This window comes from Myotis davidii, unplaced genomic scaffold, assembly GCF_000327345.1.
Source record: "Myotis davidii unplaced genomic scaffold, ASM32734v1 scaffold26, whole genome shotgun sequence".
NCBI lineage: Eukaryota > Metazoa > Chordata > Mammalia > Chiroptera > Vespertilionidae > Myotis > Myotis davidii.
The window spans coordinates 1,924,345-1,939,803 of record NW_006299245.1 but is presented as its reverse complement, the minus strand read 5'-3'; the positions used below and the strand labels follow the sequence as shown (position 1 = coordinate 1,939,803).

The 15,459-nt window shown below is 33.4% G+C and overlaps 1 protein-coding gene across 1 annotated transcript in view; it reads right to left on the bottom strand.

The window, feature by feature from the left end:
- Positions 1 to 15,459, bottom strand: part of PTPRQ (protein tyrosine phosphatase, receptor type Q) — a 219,688-nt gene that overhangs the window by 125,624 nt on the left and 78,605 nt on the right. The window contains exons 20-27 of the mRNA XM_015571126.1: positions 15,310 to 15,459; positions 14,453 to 14,598; positions 9,934 to 10,102; positions 8,160 to 8,450; positions 7,623 to 7,898; positions 7,096 to 7,247; positions 3,717 to 3,858; positions 1,804 to 2,073 (exon numbers count right to left, since the gene is read on the bottom strand). Coding sequence (XP_015426612.1) covers positions 1,804 to 2,073; positions 3,717 to 3,858; positions 7,096 to 7,247; positions 7,623 to 7,898; positions 8,160 to 8,450; positions 9,934 to 10,102; positions 14,453 to 14,598; positions 15,310 to 15,459 — 1,596 coding nt within the window. The remainder of the gene's footprint in view (positions 1 to 1,803; positions 2,074 to 3,716; positions 3,859 to 7,095; positions 7,248 to 7,622; positions 7,899 to 8,159; positions 8,451 to 9,933; positions 10,103 to 14,452; positions 14,599 to 15,309) is intronic.

Here is a 15,459-nt window from a genome sequence, read left to right as displayed (position 1 = left end):
GCAGGCCTACGCCAGCAGGTGGACATCTCCTGAAGGGTCCCAGACTATGAGAGGGCACAGGCTGGGCTGAGGGACCCTCCCCCGAGTGCACAATTTTTTGTGCACCGGGCTTCTAGTTATAAATAACAGGCATAGAAAATGAGAAAGAGAATAATTCATCCAATATAAATTTCATTTTGAATATGAATATCAACCTAGTCCTCAGTTGAAATTTTCTAACTGTGTGTGTGTGTGTGTGTGTGTGTGTGTGTGTGTGTGCAAGAGAAACAGAGGGATAGATAGGGATAGAGATAAAGAGAGAAAGAAAGAGAGAAGGGGGAGAGAGAGGAGGAGTGCAAGCATGCACAAGAGGGGAGGAGGGATAAAAAGCAGAAGAGACTAAATTGATTAAATAATGTTCTAGGGGAGACATGAGATTGAAACAAAAGTGAGCAGCTAGATTCCTGAAAATAAGAAGGCAATGACATTGCTGAGAGAATATCTGGAGAGTATAAATGAAGATATGGGTAAAATTTTAAGGAGAGCAAATCAATATATTTTATATTACTAGTAAAATGAGTGATAATATCAAATATAGATGATGGTGTGAGTAGAATATAGTCAGAACGGGAGCAGAAATTTCCTATGGAAAATTGATGGAGTGTACACAGGGATGTAGAGAAGACTGTGAAGTCTCTGGGAGACTTCAAGAAGGTGAGTGTATAGCTGAACAAGGTAGAACTATTTCTTTTTTTTCCCCTGGCACTACTCATCAGCCAGGATCTGGTAAAAACAAACAGGGGGATCCTCTCAGATTTGGGAATCTCCCCAAAGAATGAGTCCCAATTACATGGTTTGAGATCTAAGGATCAAGAAAAAGGTGTTGAAATGCATCCGTTGCAGCTGAACAGGGAGAACAAAGGCACCTGAAGAGATGTCTCATTTGAATGATGAGAAGGAAAGAATGCTGATCGGATGTTGAAGTCAGGGAGAAGGTACTCCGTACCTTGAAGTTCTTCAGTTTACAGCCTCAAGGGTAGAAAAGTGAAGTAAAACTGGGTGACACTGATTTCAAAAAAAGGGAAGGGTTAAAAGATGTTTCCAAGATGAAGGATCTGGATGCGCCAAAGGTAAATAATTATGCCAATACCCACAGTCTCCACTAGGGAAGACCTCCAAGGAAGTGGTGTTACCAAGAAGAAATCAGGTTTTCATCTATATGCATCTGTTCCATGTTGGAGAACTTGGAGGATGAAGGAGATCATGACATAGGATGGACCACTTAGAAAGAATGAGTTTCCTTTGTAGACCAGGCCTTAGTGACCTGGATTATTTTTAGTCAAATAATATAAAGAAAAAAGTCTGGCATAGGGAAGGAATCCTATGAAAGTGAGTCTGACACTGCAGCCATGGAAGTCAGAGAAGACTCTAGAATGCCATAAAATAAATTAAGAAATACAAAAATTTACAAATTCATTCCCTATTTTAAATTATAATAAAGCATAACTTAGTAAGTTTGGAATTTGTATAGTAAGAAACAGACATTTGTGGAGACACAGTAAAACAGATTTTCTCTCCTTTTTCCCGTTTTGATCTCCCAGTGTTGTAAAAAGGAGTCAAAATACAACATACCTGGTACTCTGCTAACACAGGTGATTAAAAAAAAGTATGTTTTGCACTTTTCAATATTTCTTTTATATCTTTAGATAAACATGCTAAAAAGATTATAATGATATTGACAAACGTATGACACAATCCATGAATAGTTACCTGTTTCAGATTAGTTACCTCTTTCAGGTAAATTACCTGTTTCAGCTTAGTTACCTGCTTCAGGCAGCGTGCTGATATTGCAAGTACTTTCATCGCCTTCACCCGCTGAGGTTGCAGCTCTTATTTTGAAGACATATGAGGTATTGGCAAGGAGTTTCATGAACATATACATGTGATCTTGGGGTGAGACTTTTGTAGAATTCCTCTCAACTGTGATCATATACTGTGTAATCACTCCATTTGCCTTCTGGGGTGGGTCCCACCTCACTAAGGCGGACTGCCAGCTAGTTGCCTCACACTGTATGTTCTGTACAACATCGGGAACTGAAGAGATAAATGCCTGAAGTTAAAATTTATACACATGTAGTAGATACATCATTTAATGATGTGATTGCTAAATAAAATCATATCTAGTAGCGGCAGAATAAAAATTTAACATATCAACGGTTCAATTGGTGCTCAAAAAGTTCCCCTTTTTACATACGACCTCCTTTTAGCTGAAACAAATGGCAGTTGGTCTATTTTCTCTGCTCTCTTGTTAATCCTTACAATACTAAACCATTCACTTAATATTTTCCTAGGCCAAAGCCGCAATCACATCCTCAAAACTGCATAGTCAGAGGCAACTGCATAGTTTCAAGTTCAGGCAGCCACTGAAACCTGCTCCTTTATTTCTTAATCAGGAAGGAGAAGTCTTAGCTTCTCCTTCCTGATAATAATAATACTTTATTATGAAAACGTTTTTGTGCAAAACAAAATTATAGGGTGCCTCCCTGATATGGCACATCTGGGCCTAACAGTACCAGCAGACATGTAACCAAGGGGGGGGGGGGAGTGCTTTTATATTGAGATGGCCTCCTTGGAAGAATTGTGAAGACCTGATTCTTCAGTACATTTATAAAAATCGTTGAAGGGAAGATTTAAATCAGTCCTAGTTTTTTATTACATCCACGTTTCCCTAGAACTTCTCTGAATGCACTTGGAAGTGACCCGTTTTTTTCAGAAGTGCTCTATTTATGGTAGACATAGTTAAAGAGCAATAAATACCCAGCCCACCACAGTGACTGGCAGACTGGAAAGACTGGTTAGTTCCCATGGAAATGCTGAATTACCTGACGACCCCTAATGTCAGCATATCTTATCCTGTTATAGTAAAAAGAGGATGCTACAAGGAAAATTAGAATACAGTTAGTTCATAGATTGGAAACAAGTAGTGAAAGGAACCAACTAGCTGTCATTATGTCAATCACTGTTATTGAAAGAATATTCAAGTAAATTCGACTTGTTTACAGTTCTCTCCCCTGATCCAAATTTACATCTTTACACAGCCGTTGGTCTTCCTCTGGAAGATACAGACATCAGAACTACAGGAGAATACTTACAGAATGAGTGAAATTTAACATTAAAGAAAAGACAATTTCACTTCTAATCCAAGGTTCCGGCAATTAAATATCATTAATTATTTGCTTCTTTCTTTTCAAAAACATATCACAATATAGTCATAAAATATGTTAACAAGAGGCAGTTGATAACTTGCTTAAAGTTAATGTACAAAACTGAATTTTGTGAACATCTATTTCACTGACTGAAGCTGAAAACTATGAATTAACCAGCTGATGTTATAACTCTTAAAGTTGAAAATGTCCTATTATTAAACCAATCAGGGTACAGAATGCTGTGGTCTTAGGAATTAAGTACTTTTACAGATATATAGATCCTACTTTGTTCCTAAACTAGTCTTTTGTTAAAATTTCCTCAGTTTAAAAAGAAAACAAAAGTGTGAATATATGCATATGAACACATGTATTTGATAGCAGACAAGACCCAGCCTAGTTTTAAAGAATTAAAATTCACTCCCATTTGAGTGAACTATTAAATAATATTTTATCACATAAACTGAAAAAGGGAAGGGAGAAGGGTTAAATACAAATGAAATATCTTAGGTGATTCAAAATGCTGTGTCTAACCTGATTCTTGGGTTGTGAATTTTAGTACATTACTAAATTGATTGCCATTTCCCACTTTGGTGAAGGCAGAGATGCTGATAGAGTAGGTGCTGACTGGCTCCAGTCCAATAAGCTTGGCTTCAGTTTGAAAGCCTGAAATATTCTGAAAAGCAGAAAAATAAATTAATCACAATGCATCATCAAAAATGTGTTTGTAACTGGAAGACATATTTCAACACATCAAAGTTATGCCATGTTTAACCTATGATTTAATAAGCATGGATATTTTAATTAAAAGAGAAAATATTAAATATTTTTGTGGCGCAGGGAGTGGACAGCTGATAATGCAAGGATAAACTGGACATTCAGCATGAAGAATCTCATTATTGACATTTCTTAAAAGACTAGATTATTTTGTTTTCATTTTGCCTCCCAGATTCTTACTTGGAATTACATTCTAATTACTTTCTTTAAATATACCAAAATTAAAGTCCTCAATTTAAACCCATTTTACAGGTGGTCAGAGATACTTGATTTTTCTTGAATTCATCTAAATTCATTTTAAATACCCAATAATATTCTGTTTAAGTAAATTAATTCATCATCTACTATATGCTAAGCAAGGGAATACAGCAGTGAGTAAACAAATATCTGCTCTTATGAAGCTTATATTATGAGTTTTCCTAGACAACTCCTATATTTCCTATTTGACAGAACTTTAGGAAAAAGAGATAAGGAAGAAAACAGCACAGGCACCAAGAAAGAAAATGTTTTCTCATAGAAAATTTTACCATTGAGTATGAAATTTCCATTCAAAGATAATTATCCTAACCAAGAGAGTAGTTAAGTAAAGAAAAAGACACTATCCTTTGTGGTATAACTTTAAGAATATTGCATTATATCTGACACAAAATATAAAACACTTTGACTTATTTATTAAATATTTCAGTAACAGAAATTTAGCAAGATTACTAACTCTTGGGTACTTAGAATCATATTTTAAATTAATCTCCGGCAAGTCCTTGAACTCACTACATTAAACTATTTCCTTTCATTTTTTCGTTCTTACTATTTACAAAGCATACTGTCAGATAACCAGTATATTAAAGAACATATAAGGCATGGCCCCTGTCATCAAGGAATTTTAATATTAATTAGAGAAATCTACAAACAACTGCTACTAAGAAAAAATTAAACACAGTGTAGGTAAATTTTGATTTTGGTTAGAAAGGCTGGTACCCAAAGAAGTGCCTGAACTCAAGAGTTGACAGTGAAAGTGTGAGAGTGGATAGTAAACAGGTTGACACAAGAATAGCAGTAAGAAGACCTAAGTGAGGAGTATTGCCGAACATCTTTTAATAGAACTTTTCACTGAATAAATGATTTCAGGATACAGGACTGGCCTGAGTTATCTGCAGACCCGGATCTTCTTGATCTCCGTGGGAACCACTCTGGAGTGACTGGCATGGCAGACATTGGAGTGGCTCTGGAGTACTCTACCTCCATGAACCCACATATAACTCGAAAAAATAAAAATAAAAATAAATAGAAACTGATACTGTTGCGGCATAGGGGTGGATGAAAACATAGAAAGAAAAAGAGGAAAATAGAGAAAACAACACAATGGGAGAGAACTAGATACAGTAAATTAGATGTCAAGAAAAGGAAAAGGTGGAATGAGAGTACATTGAAAGAAAACAAGATCGTGAGAATTGATGGAAGAGAAAATAGATGTAAAACGAGGAACTAAAAGTAGTAGATTTTAAAGAAAAACTATGTTCTCCACCCCAAAATTACATAATCAACATTTTATGCTATAAAGATTATATTTTGCTGCCAGTGGAATGTTAATGGTAGTATTCATATTGAGAGAACAGAATGTCTAAAAATCTTAGAATACAACTTATTTTCATAGAACGATTATGACATAATGTCATCTTATACTTAGAACTATTACATTGCTGGATGGATATTTTGTTCTTTTTATAACTATGTATAATAACAATAATAGCTAACACATTTATCACATGCCAAGGATAGTCCTAAGTGCTTTTTATAGTTCTTCCTTCTAACCCTCACTTTTTAAGGTATGTATGTATCTTTATAACTCCCATTTGGCACTTAAAGAAACTGAGTCATAAGAGGTTAAACAACTTGTCTAACGCAGAGCAGTAACTCTTAAAAGTAATGGCGTCGATGCTGGAGATCACTGTTCTGAGAAGAAAAGATCGCACAATGACACTCATGCTCCAACACACATACATTATCCCACAAACAAGATAACATTAAGAAAATGATTCATTTTTCCCTTTTAATATCTATTTGCCGGTGACCCCTATAGCCAAAGCAAATTAAAAGTTGTAAAATGTTAAGATTAGAAAAGAGGTATTAGAGCGCTACAGACTTTAGGTCATTAATATAATTTCACACTTTTGGGAAAGAAAGTCCACATTTGTGGAGTACTAAATATAATTCAAATTCTACTCAGCCTTTCAGATTTTGAATACATTGATTTCCAGAAAGTAATTTGTTTCTTATGATATAATCTTAATCACAGATTTTGATTTTTACTATTCCCTTTGTAAGCTACATACACTATAAAAATGATTTACCATCAGCAATAACTTGAAATGCATATAACAACAATGTTTACTGCAGATTTTTTATACTTTTCTTGCTATAACTAAATAAGAGCATACCAGTGCTTCAATTTGCCTTTGGGGAAAAAAAGATAAATGTATTTTTTTAAAAAAATAAATGTCATGTATTATAACATATTTTGGCAATTAAATGCTAGAAATCATAGAAGTATATTTCAGTCCTTTTGTTACATCAGTTCTTTGGCTAGTTTTCATTGATTCTGAGACCTAAAAATGGAGGAGGGAAAGGGTGTTTAGTGTTGCAAACTAATTAGTGTTGCAAGTAAAAGATAATGATACATCTTAAAATACCAATTAGTGTGGGATTATATGCTATCAGGGAAGATTACCAGAAGTCCAGTAAAAACACTTTTCAGAAAAGGTTAAAACCATTAACTTGGCACTTCATTCTAACAACAAATAGAAATATATTACATTTAAGATAATAACAGTTTTTAGTCTGAAAAATATTTTACTATGTACTTTCCAGCACTCACAAAATAGTGCAATTATTTCTTAAAATGTAGACGTGTAGAAGTTAGAAATTCTAAGTAAATCATTCTATGAACTCTTCAGCTTCCATGTTTGGCAAGTATTTTCTGTGTTTTCCGTAAGCATCCTTCAACTGCAGGGAACTAAAAATGTTTCTTGAAAGATGGCCCTTGTTTTGTTTAAAGCGATCCATTTTCTCCCTGCATGCCAAAAGTTTCATTCACGTTCTGAATTTTTTAAATAAAAATATACTGTCATAATCAACCTACCTTATAAAATATAGTATCAGTTTCATGTTCATGAATTTTAAAACTATATACTTTAACAATACCGCCTGGCACAGGACTCGGGCTCCATTGCAGCCACACAGAATCTGAAGTGTAGTTGATTAAAGTCAAATTTTGAGGAGGTGCTAAAGGCACTGTAGGAAAACACATTATAAAACTTATATTCGTGATTTTTAACATGAAAATATCATTGTGACTGTAGCTTCCTGAAGACACTAGTTAAGAAAGACTTACAAAATGATCATATTTCAATTTCAGAAACCAATAGCATAAACAATGATGTTTTTGGAACTCAGTAGTTCCAAAGCAGCTTTAAACAGAACACTTGGTTCTGAAGCCCGAGGAAAAGAAGAAACAAAGAATAAAAGTTAAGCGAAGTAGATGAATAAGTTGTAAACCTGTTACAAATAGACAATCAAATATCCTCTCATTTCCATGCGGTTCCTTTCAAAAGAGAGAGCAAGTGCTGCAACAGTGAAGCATTGGAAGAAATAGGCATTCCGGCTTACCTGACTCGTCTGTGTAAAAGAAAAGAATACTGGAAGGACCGAGTCCCTTTACAGTTCTTGCAGCAGCAAAAATACTATATAGTGTAAATGGTGAGAGCTCTTCCAATATTATATAGTTATCAGAAGTAATGAAAGAATAGCTTTCATTTGGTCCTTGTAAAGTTAAATCATAACTTATTATGGCACCATTTGGTTTTACTGGGGGATCCCATGATAAGAGAACTGAGGTAGAGGAAAGGTTTTTAAAAGTGTTGATTATTGGTGACGTTTCTGGGACTATAAAAGAAAAAAAGAATATTAAATGAAACCAAAGTGAATTAGCATTTTAAAAAGGCTTTAATAATAATGGGACTTCATTTTATTAGCATCTAATTATTTAAATTTTAAGAAACTTAGAGCTTATTGTGTTTATTGAAAGGCTAGTTACTTGAGAACAAATAACCTATATAATTATAAAAATAATGTTTTCTGTCAGAAAGAAATATAAATTTAAAAAAACACAATCTGCTTAATAGACAATAAAAGGATCCAGCCTACCATCTTCTTCAGTTTTGATGTGTAGCTGGGCAGTATAGGTATCAGAAAATCCCTTTTCGGTTGATGGAGTGACTTTTAATATATAATCAGTGTATTTTTCCAGATTATCAAAATACATGCTTGTCTCATATGTAACTAGAGGTGGTCTTACGTGGCGAGGAGTCTGCTGTAAGCTCAGAGAGACATAGTAGAAGACTAGACCGTTGGGTTGAGGTGGTGGGCCCCAGCTTACATTTATTGCAGTTGACGAAATGGACTCATAAGTCAGGTTTCCAACAGGCCCTTCAGGTACTATGACAGGTAGTGTGCAAAATATAAAAATTATCAGTCACCCTAAATAATGGTAACTAAATTCACAAACTGAGGATAATTGTTAAAATGGCATCTATTGCATCATCAGTTCTTAAATTGTTTAAACGCAGATACAGTAAATATCACCTACTATAAAATATCTTCTAAATAATATTAAAAATCATTCAAAATAAGTCCTGTCATCTCACACATCTATTATGTGTGAGAATTGTTTTTCTATAATATTCTCTTGGCTTTTCTTTCTTACAATATGGAGATTATGAGTGTGTAGATATGCATGTATGCATGTGTATGTATATATATTTAAATATTGCAATAATGTAATTAGCTATAAAATATTTTTGTTTCTAAAAAATGCCTGAAATAATATTGACCACATATTGCATTAAAACACTTTCGTTAAAGTCTATGTAAACAAATATCTCCATATATTTTACCATATCTTATTCTGCTGGTTAACTTGTGAACTATTTAAAGATTGTCCCAACAAGGAAAGCATTCACTCCTCGTATATATAGTCTGTCAACTTAGAATCTTCAGATGATAAACATGGCATTTTACTCTCAGCAGTCGAGGTCAATGCCATTTCTCAATATGAGACTAATGTTTAAATAAAAGTGGACAAGGTGGGATTGGGGGACCAGTTGAAGGGATTAGCACATACAAGATGGTAGTTACAAAATAGTCACAGGGATGTAACGTACAACATAGGGAATATAGTCAATAATATTATAATCACTATGTATAGTGCCAGATGGGTACCGGAAATATCAGGAAGAATACTTTGTAAAGTATATGATTGTCTAACCACTATGCTGCAAACCTGAAACTAATGTAAAATAATATTAAAATGAATAAAAGTTACAACCATAAGAAGAAATAGGCAATGATCCATGTATCATATTCCCAAAGCTGAAACCTAAAAAACATTGATAGTTTCAGTCATTATACTTAGCACAAACAAGATTCTGCAGAAGCCGCATACAAGAAACTTCTGGGGTTAAAAAAGTTATTCTGGGCATATTAGTCACAAATACAAAACAAACAAAGATGCTGCATAGAGTCCTATGTGGATTAAAAGACTGAAATGAAATAGCTGCTAGAGAAAAAATTGTATTTCCTAAAGCAAATGGTAAGCATAGCAGCTATTAGAAAACCCATCCATGTGTACAATGGTCTTTCATGGCCAAACCGAATGGCTGTGACATCCTTTGAAGCAATAACAGCAACACAATTTTCATGAATAAATGGTAGCAGTTTATATGAAGAGAAAGGCTATTATTATTGTAATAGTTTTATAGCTATGTTAAATGCATTTTCAAACTTTTATAATGACTAGTTAAATGTGCCTAAATAAAATGTAGGTCTTACTACAAATACATACAAATAGAAGGTTTTGAAATAATTATAAAGTTTTAAGTTAATCCTATTAAATATTAATAAATACTTTTCATTTACATACTGTCTTGATCTGTATATACTTGAACTATGTCACTGCTTTTATTCCCATTTCCAACTGAAGTACTTGCTGTTACCCAAAATGTATAGTAGCTGAATATTGCCAGTTTATCTATTATTGCAGATACGGTCATACTGTCAAAGTCATTGGTGACTTCATGGAGTGTAAAATTCTGAAAAATAAACATATTGTTTTAATTGTTCAGAATATAGTTTTAGTATACATGAACATTTCAAATATAATTATTCATGAATTGGTTGCCTCATGAATTTAATATGTTAATCTTTGAGGAAAATCAACATAGGACATTTTATTGCAATAATTAAACTGGAAATATGTTTGTACTAAAAGAGGAATCTATGGTAGCAGTTTTTATTACAAAATCAATATACAGAACAGCAAAGAGGACAAAACTCTTAGCAATGAAGAAGGTCCAACGACCAACTGAAAAATGGTACATCTTTGCTGACAGTGTTAGTTTTCTTATGAAACATTCAAGTATTTTTCAAAATGTTAATGATATATTTTAAAATTTGAGAGTATAATATATTTTTAATATTTCCTTCCTATTAAAGAAGGAATTATGAAAGTATTCATCTCTTTCTATTAACTAACTAAATATAATTATTCATCTTTAATGAATTTTCCTGTTCTCTATAATCCTGGGGAGGAGAGGAGGGCAGTTAGATACACTCTCTTATATACAGAGTAAGAAATTTTATAAATTTCTGCCCTGACTCCTAGTTATATTGGTCCCAAAACATTGTTTAAATTATTGGGAAATTTATATGATCATTCTCTCTCGAGCAAATATTAAACACACAAAGAAAATAAATTTTAAAATAGAGGAAAACAGACTTTTAACAAAAAAAACATTTGGCAATTAGTATGAATCAATTTGTAGTATGTTCATCTACATAGAGAAATCTAAATCATTCCAATCTACACAAAGCCCTTACATAGAGTTCTATAAACCTGTCTTCATTCTGGCAGGATAGCTCTGGGAACATCATCTAAGCTCACAGCGCCTTCTTCCTCAACTATAAAATGGGAATAACCATTTCTACTTCACAGAGAGCTTTGGGGATTAGATGATATGAAGCACATTAAGCAATTAAAACCATGTCTGCACATAACAAAAAACAACAAATGGCAATTAGGTAATTTAACTTAATAACATTGAATAATCAATTTGACTAAAATTCATAGTTAGGATGATTTTACACCATATCAACAAATTAAATTCAGCAAGTTTTTGAGGTTCCTTTGCCAATATTTGGGGAAGAAGAATGAGTGTAATAGAAGATATATTTCAATTTTGTGGTGATTTATTTAGGAGCAGACAAATTAAATTAATGTAACAATCTCACACAAAATATGATTTGTGAATTTCAGTATTTTCCAACACACCTACTTCACATATAGAATAACAAGCTTATATAAAGTACCATGTAAAATGTTAACATAGTTTTTTGGTGTAACTTTTAATTTTTCTTTATAATAGAATTTATTCTGATTATCTATTATATGACCTTGATGACAATTAAGTCACAAATTATTTTGAATCAGCCAGAAGTTATTTATACTAAGTGTGCGTAGACATACATAGACATGTAAAGACATAACAAATTTAGAATTAAATCAATTATCTAAATTATTTCATTCCTTTGTTTATTTTGGGGGGAAAAGTCTTGTGATTCAAATGATCTAATTAAGGTTTACTCTTTTGTGTATAGAAATATAGTCAGAAGGTATTTAGCAAAAACTTTTCAAATTTGATTAATCACCTACTATTTATATTGCCCTTTACAATATACTGAGACAATGTCAGGCATACTGAGGAAACATGCCATGAGTGGGTAGAAATTAAAGTGCAGAAGCATTAATACACTTTATAAAACACAATTTGCAACAATTGAGAGCAGAATGGGGATTGTCAAGTAGTAGTAGAGCGATTAACTTCCCCAGAATAAGAAGGAAAGATGATTACAAACTCAAGTGCTCCAAAGTATCACTAAGTACTGAAAATAATGTTGGTCTATTAAAATAATTTATGTCCTTTCAATTAAAAATATATTTTATAAGGGGATAGACAGGGATGGAAGATGCTGTTTTTTTTAAAATATGTTTTTATTGATTTTTAGAGAAAGAGGAAGGGAGATGGATAGAGAGTTACACTGAATGGCCAGATTATTATGAGTGGCCAGATTATTATGACCACCCCATCAGTACAATGAAGTGAATTAGTTATGCAAATAATAATAATAATAAAACCTTGAGAGTATTTGCTTAGGAAGTTTTCAATATTCCGTATTTTTGGAAGTGTCAATGAAGTACTGATGGGGTGGTCAAAATAATCTGGCCACTCAGTGCAGAAACATCCATGAGGGCGGAACATCATCAATCAGCTGCTTCCTGCACGCCCCCTAACTGGAGATCCAGGCTGAAACCCGGGCATGTGCCCTGACGGGGAATCCATCCTGTGAATTCTTGGTTCCTGCGTAGATGTTCAACTACTGAGCCACACCAGCCGGGCTCAATTAAACTATTTATTGAGTATTAAACCTATGCATGACACAGTACAGAGGACTTCGGGAGATGGAAAGATAAGTGTCACATGACCCTTTTCTTCAGGTTGTTTGTTACGGCATAAGGCAGCCTAAGACAAGTAGGAGATACCAGGACTGGGAATCAGAATATGATGTGCCATGCATGAGATAACTCTACAAATCTTGGCGGGAAGGAGAAGGAAAAGCATGGGGAAGAAAATAAGTTGTACACTTATCCCATTACATAATTTTGATTTTGAGGATTTCTTCTATTCTGCCAATCCAAAACAGAACATTAGGGAGTGACGATTTTGATGCTATATTTAACATTAACTGTAGGAAGAAATGAAAGCACAGATGAACTTCAAAAATATGTGAAATGTTTAACATCATTAGCTTTTGCCCTCTTGCAGCTGTCAAACTTAAAAGCATTCTCAAGATTATTTAATAAAATATTACATTGTCTAAGATAGATAAATTGCAAATGAGATTGTTTTATATACCCAGGTTTGAATAAGGAGCTCGGAAGATCATGTTGAAACCAGAGTTAGATGTTTACACTTGATTATTTAGACACGGGCAAAGAGAACCAAATTCAAACCATGAATAAGCCACCAAGTAAATTGTACAGAAGCAAGAGCTTTGGTAAGATTCAGAATTATTGACACCACTTCGCAAATTTTTGGCAATTTGTGAAAAAAGAAAAATCTGCAGTTCCAATCATCTCTGTGACATAATGACATTGCTAAATGTATAAACAACATTATAGTTAGAAAATATTAATAAATTATATACCAATCCCATATCTCTTCCCCAAATAGAGCAGAACAAAGAGGTATAGCAAAAAGAGGGATCCTCCCTCTTACTCCTTTCGTAGCAGGCCTAGAACGGAATGTAAAACCAAACCAACCTCTGGACTTTCTTTTACTCACTGCTGGGTTAGTGCTGAGACAGCTTGCAAAGTTCTGCTCTGACCCCATTCAATAGCGTAAACGTTACTACAGATGCATTGCAGCAAGTCATACTGTAGGCCCAGAGATTGCTGCTCATAGGACTCACTCTAGTAACTAAGCCTGGGGTGTCAGTCACAAATGGGATCAGGCAACCTGGAATGCCTAAGACTTATCTCTCTTCTCCTGCTCAAAATGATACAGAGAAATAAGAATGGCCAGAGTCACATCCAACATGCAGTCCATAGTGTCTATCAGTAAATGGCAGGATATTTTCTAAATTAGTGTTTTCCATATCATAGCCCATCTTTCCTCAGTCCTGATCCAGTCACAAGTCCAATTTTATTCTTTTAATACATATTAGTTCTGTAAAATATTTAGGTTAGAAAGATAAATTCTGCTGAAAAAATATTTTCTACATGAAATGCATTTTAGCTATTTTCATACTATTATTCATATCTTAGAAAGTGTCCATATGCAAAGTGTGTGAGTCTAGTACCTTGCATACCTCAAGTTAACCACATTTCTAGTTTTCATTATATCGGATAATAGTAATAATAGTTATTACTACTCTAGCTAACAATTGAAAACAGTTTTTAAAAATAAAAAACACACAAACATATCCAAACATGAGAGGTATTTATATTGTATACAAACAAAACAAAATTTGTCTTAGTTGAGAAATAATTGAGGGTAAATGAAACCATCAACTCTTTAGAGAACACTTCTTAGAGGAGTGGAATTAGGGCCATATTTTTATACAGAGTTTTAAATAGGTGGCAGCTTCATTGTTGATAATACCTTTGAAGCTAATATAGAAATGTGTATGTGTGTGTACACATACATAGAGAAATTAAAAAATATCTGACACTTCTCCACCATATTTTTCTGTCAAAGGGAGCTTTAAAAAATGACTATAGATAATTATCAATGTGAGATAAATTATTTTTCTACCATGCCGAGTCTATACCATCATCAATTGAAGGATGTAAATAAAGAACTAGGAGAAAACTCAGGTCTTACCTGCACAAAAGTACCTGAAGTATTTCTGTAATAAACAGAATAATATTGTATAACCCCATTAGGTTTTGAAGGTGGCTTCCAAAAGAGAATTATTGATGAAGAACTGATATTTGCATAATGAACATCTTTTGGGGGATCACTTGGTGCTATAAAAAAAGCAATTGAACAGAAAACTGAACTTGTGGTTCTAAATAATGTCTGAAATGTTCTAAATTTTACTTGCCTTTGATAAGTGATAACTGTTTTTCAAAAAAAAAAACAACTTAAGTTGGAATACCATCTAATTACAAGTCAGAAATGAAATGCGTAAGGCTCAATGGGAAATCCCTCTAACACTATAACAATATCCAAGCAGAGGAAAGACTGATTCTTAAACATAAAACACTATCTTAGCTCTGAAGCATGCCTACTGCCCTGGATTTAAAAACAACATTATAATGAGTTTCCAATATAGAATATATAATATGAAATTCTAACTTAGAATTTTTAAATCGAATAATAGAGGATAATGCTAGAGAGCTGACTTTGTGCATTTTATTTTGTCTCATTTAACAAACTCATAAAATGTTTACTAAGTGTCCAGTTCTGTTCTGAGTGCATTTACACATATAGATTCATTAAATCCTCATAGAACCTTGTGAAGTAGGTACTATATTGTTTCCATAATACAGATAGGAAATTGAGGCACAGAGAGATCAGCTAACTTTACCATTATCACATAGCTAGAAAGTGACCAAAAAGCAATTTTGCATCCAACCAATGATGAATATTAGGCTTAATAATACATATTTATATTTAACACTTATGTTGTCTAGGTAGGATATTCTTTTACGTGGTCTACAAGGATAAGAACTCACCTCCCTCAGGTGTTCGAAAGTTAATAATATTGCTTCTTTTTTTCCCATCACCAAATCTGGTGCTAGCTGTTACATATGCGTTATATTCAACATTATAGTCCAAATCTGGAAACTCTAATGATATTTCAGTTACATTAATAGTTTTTAATG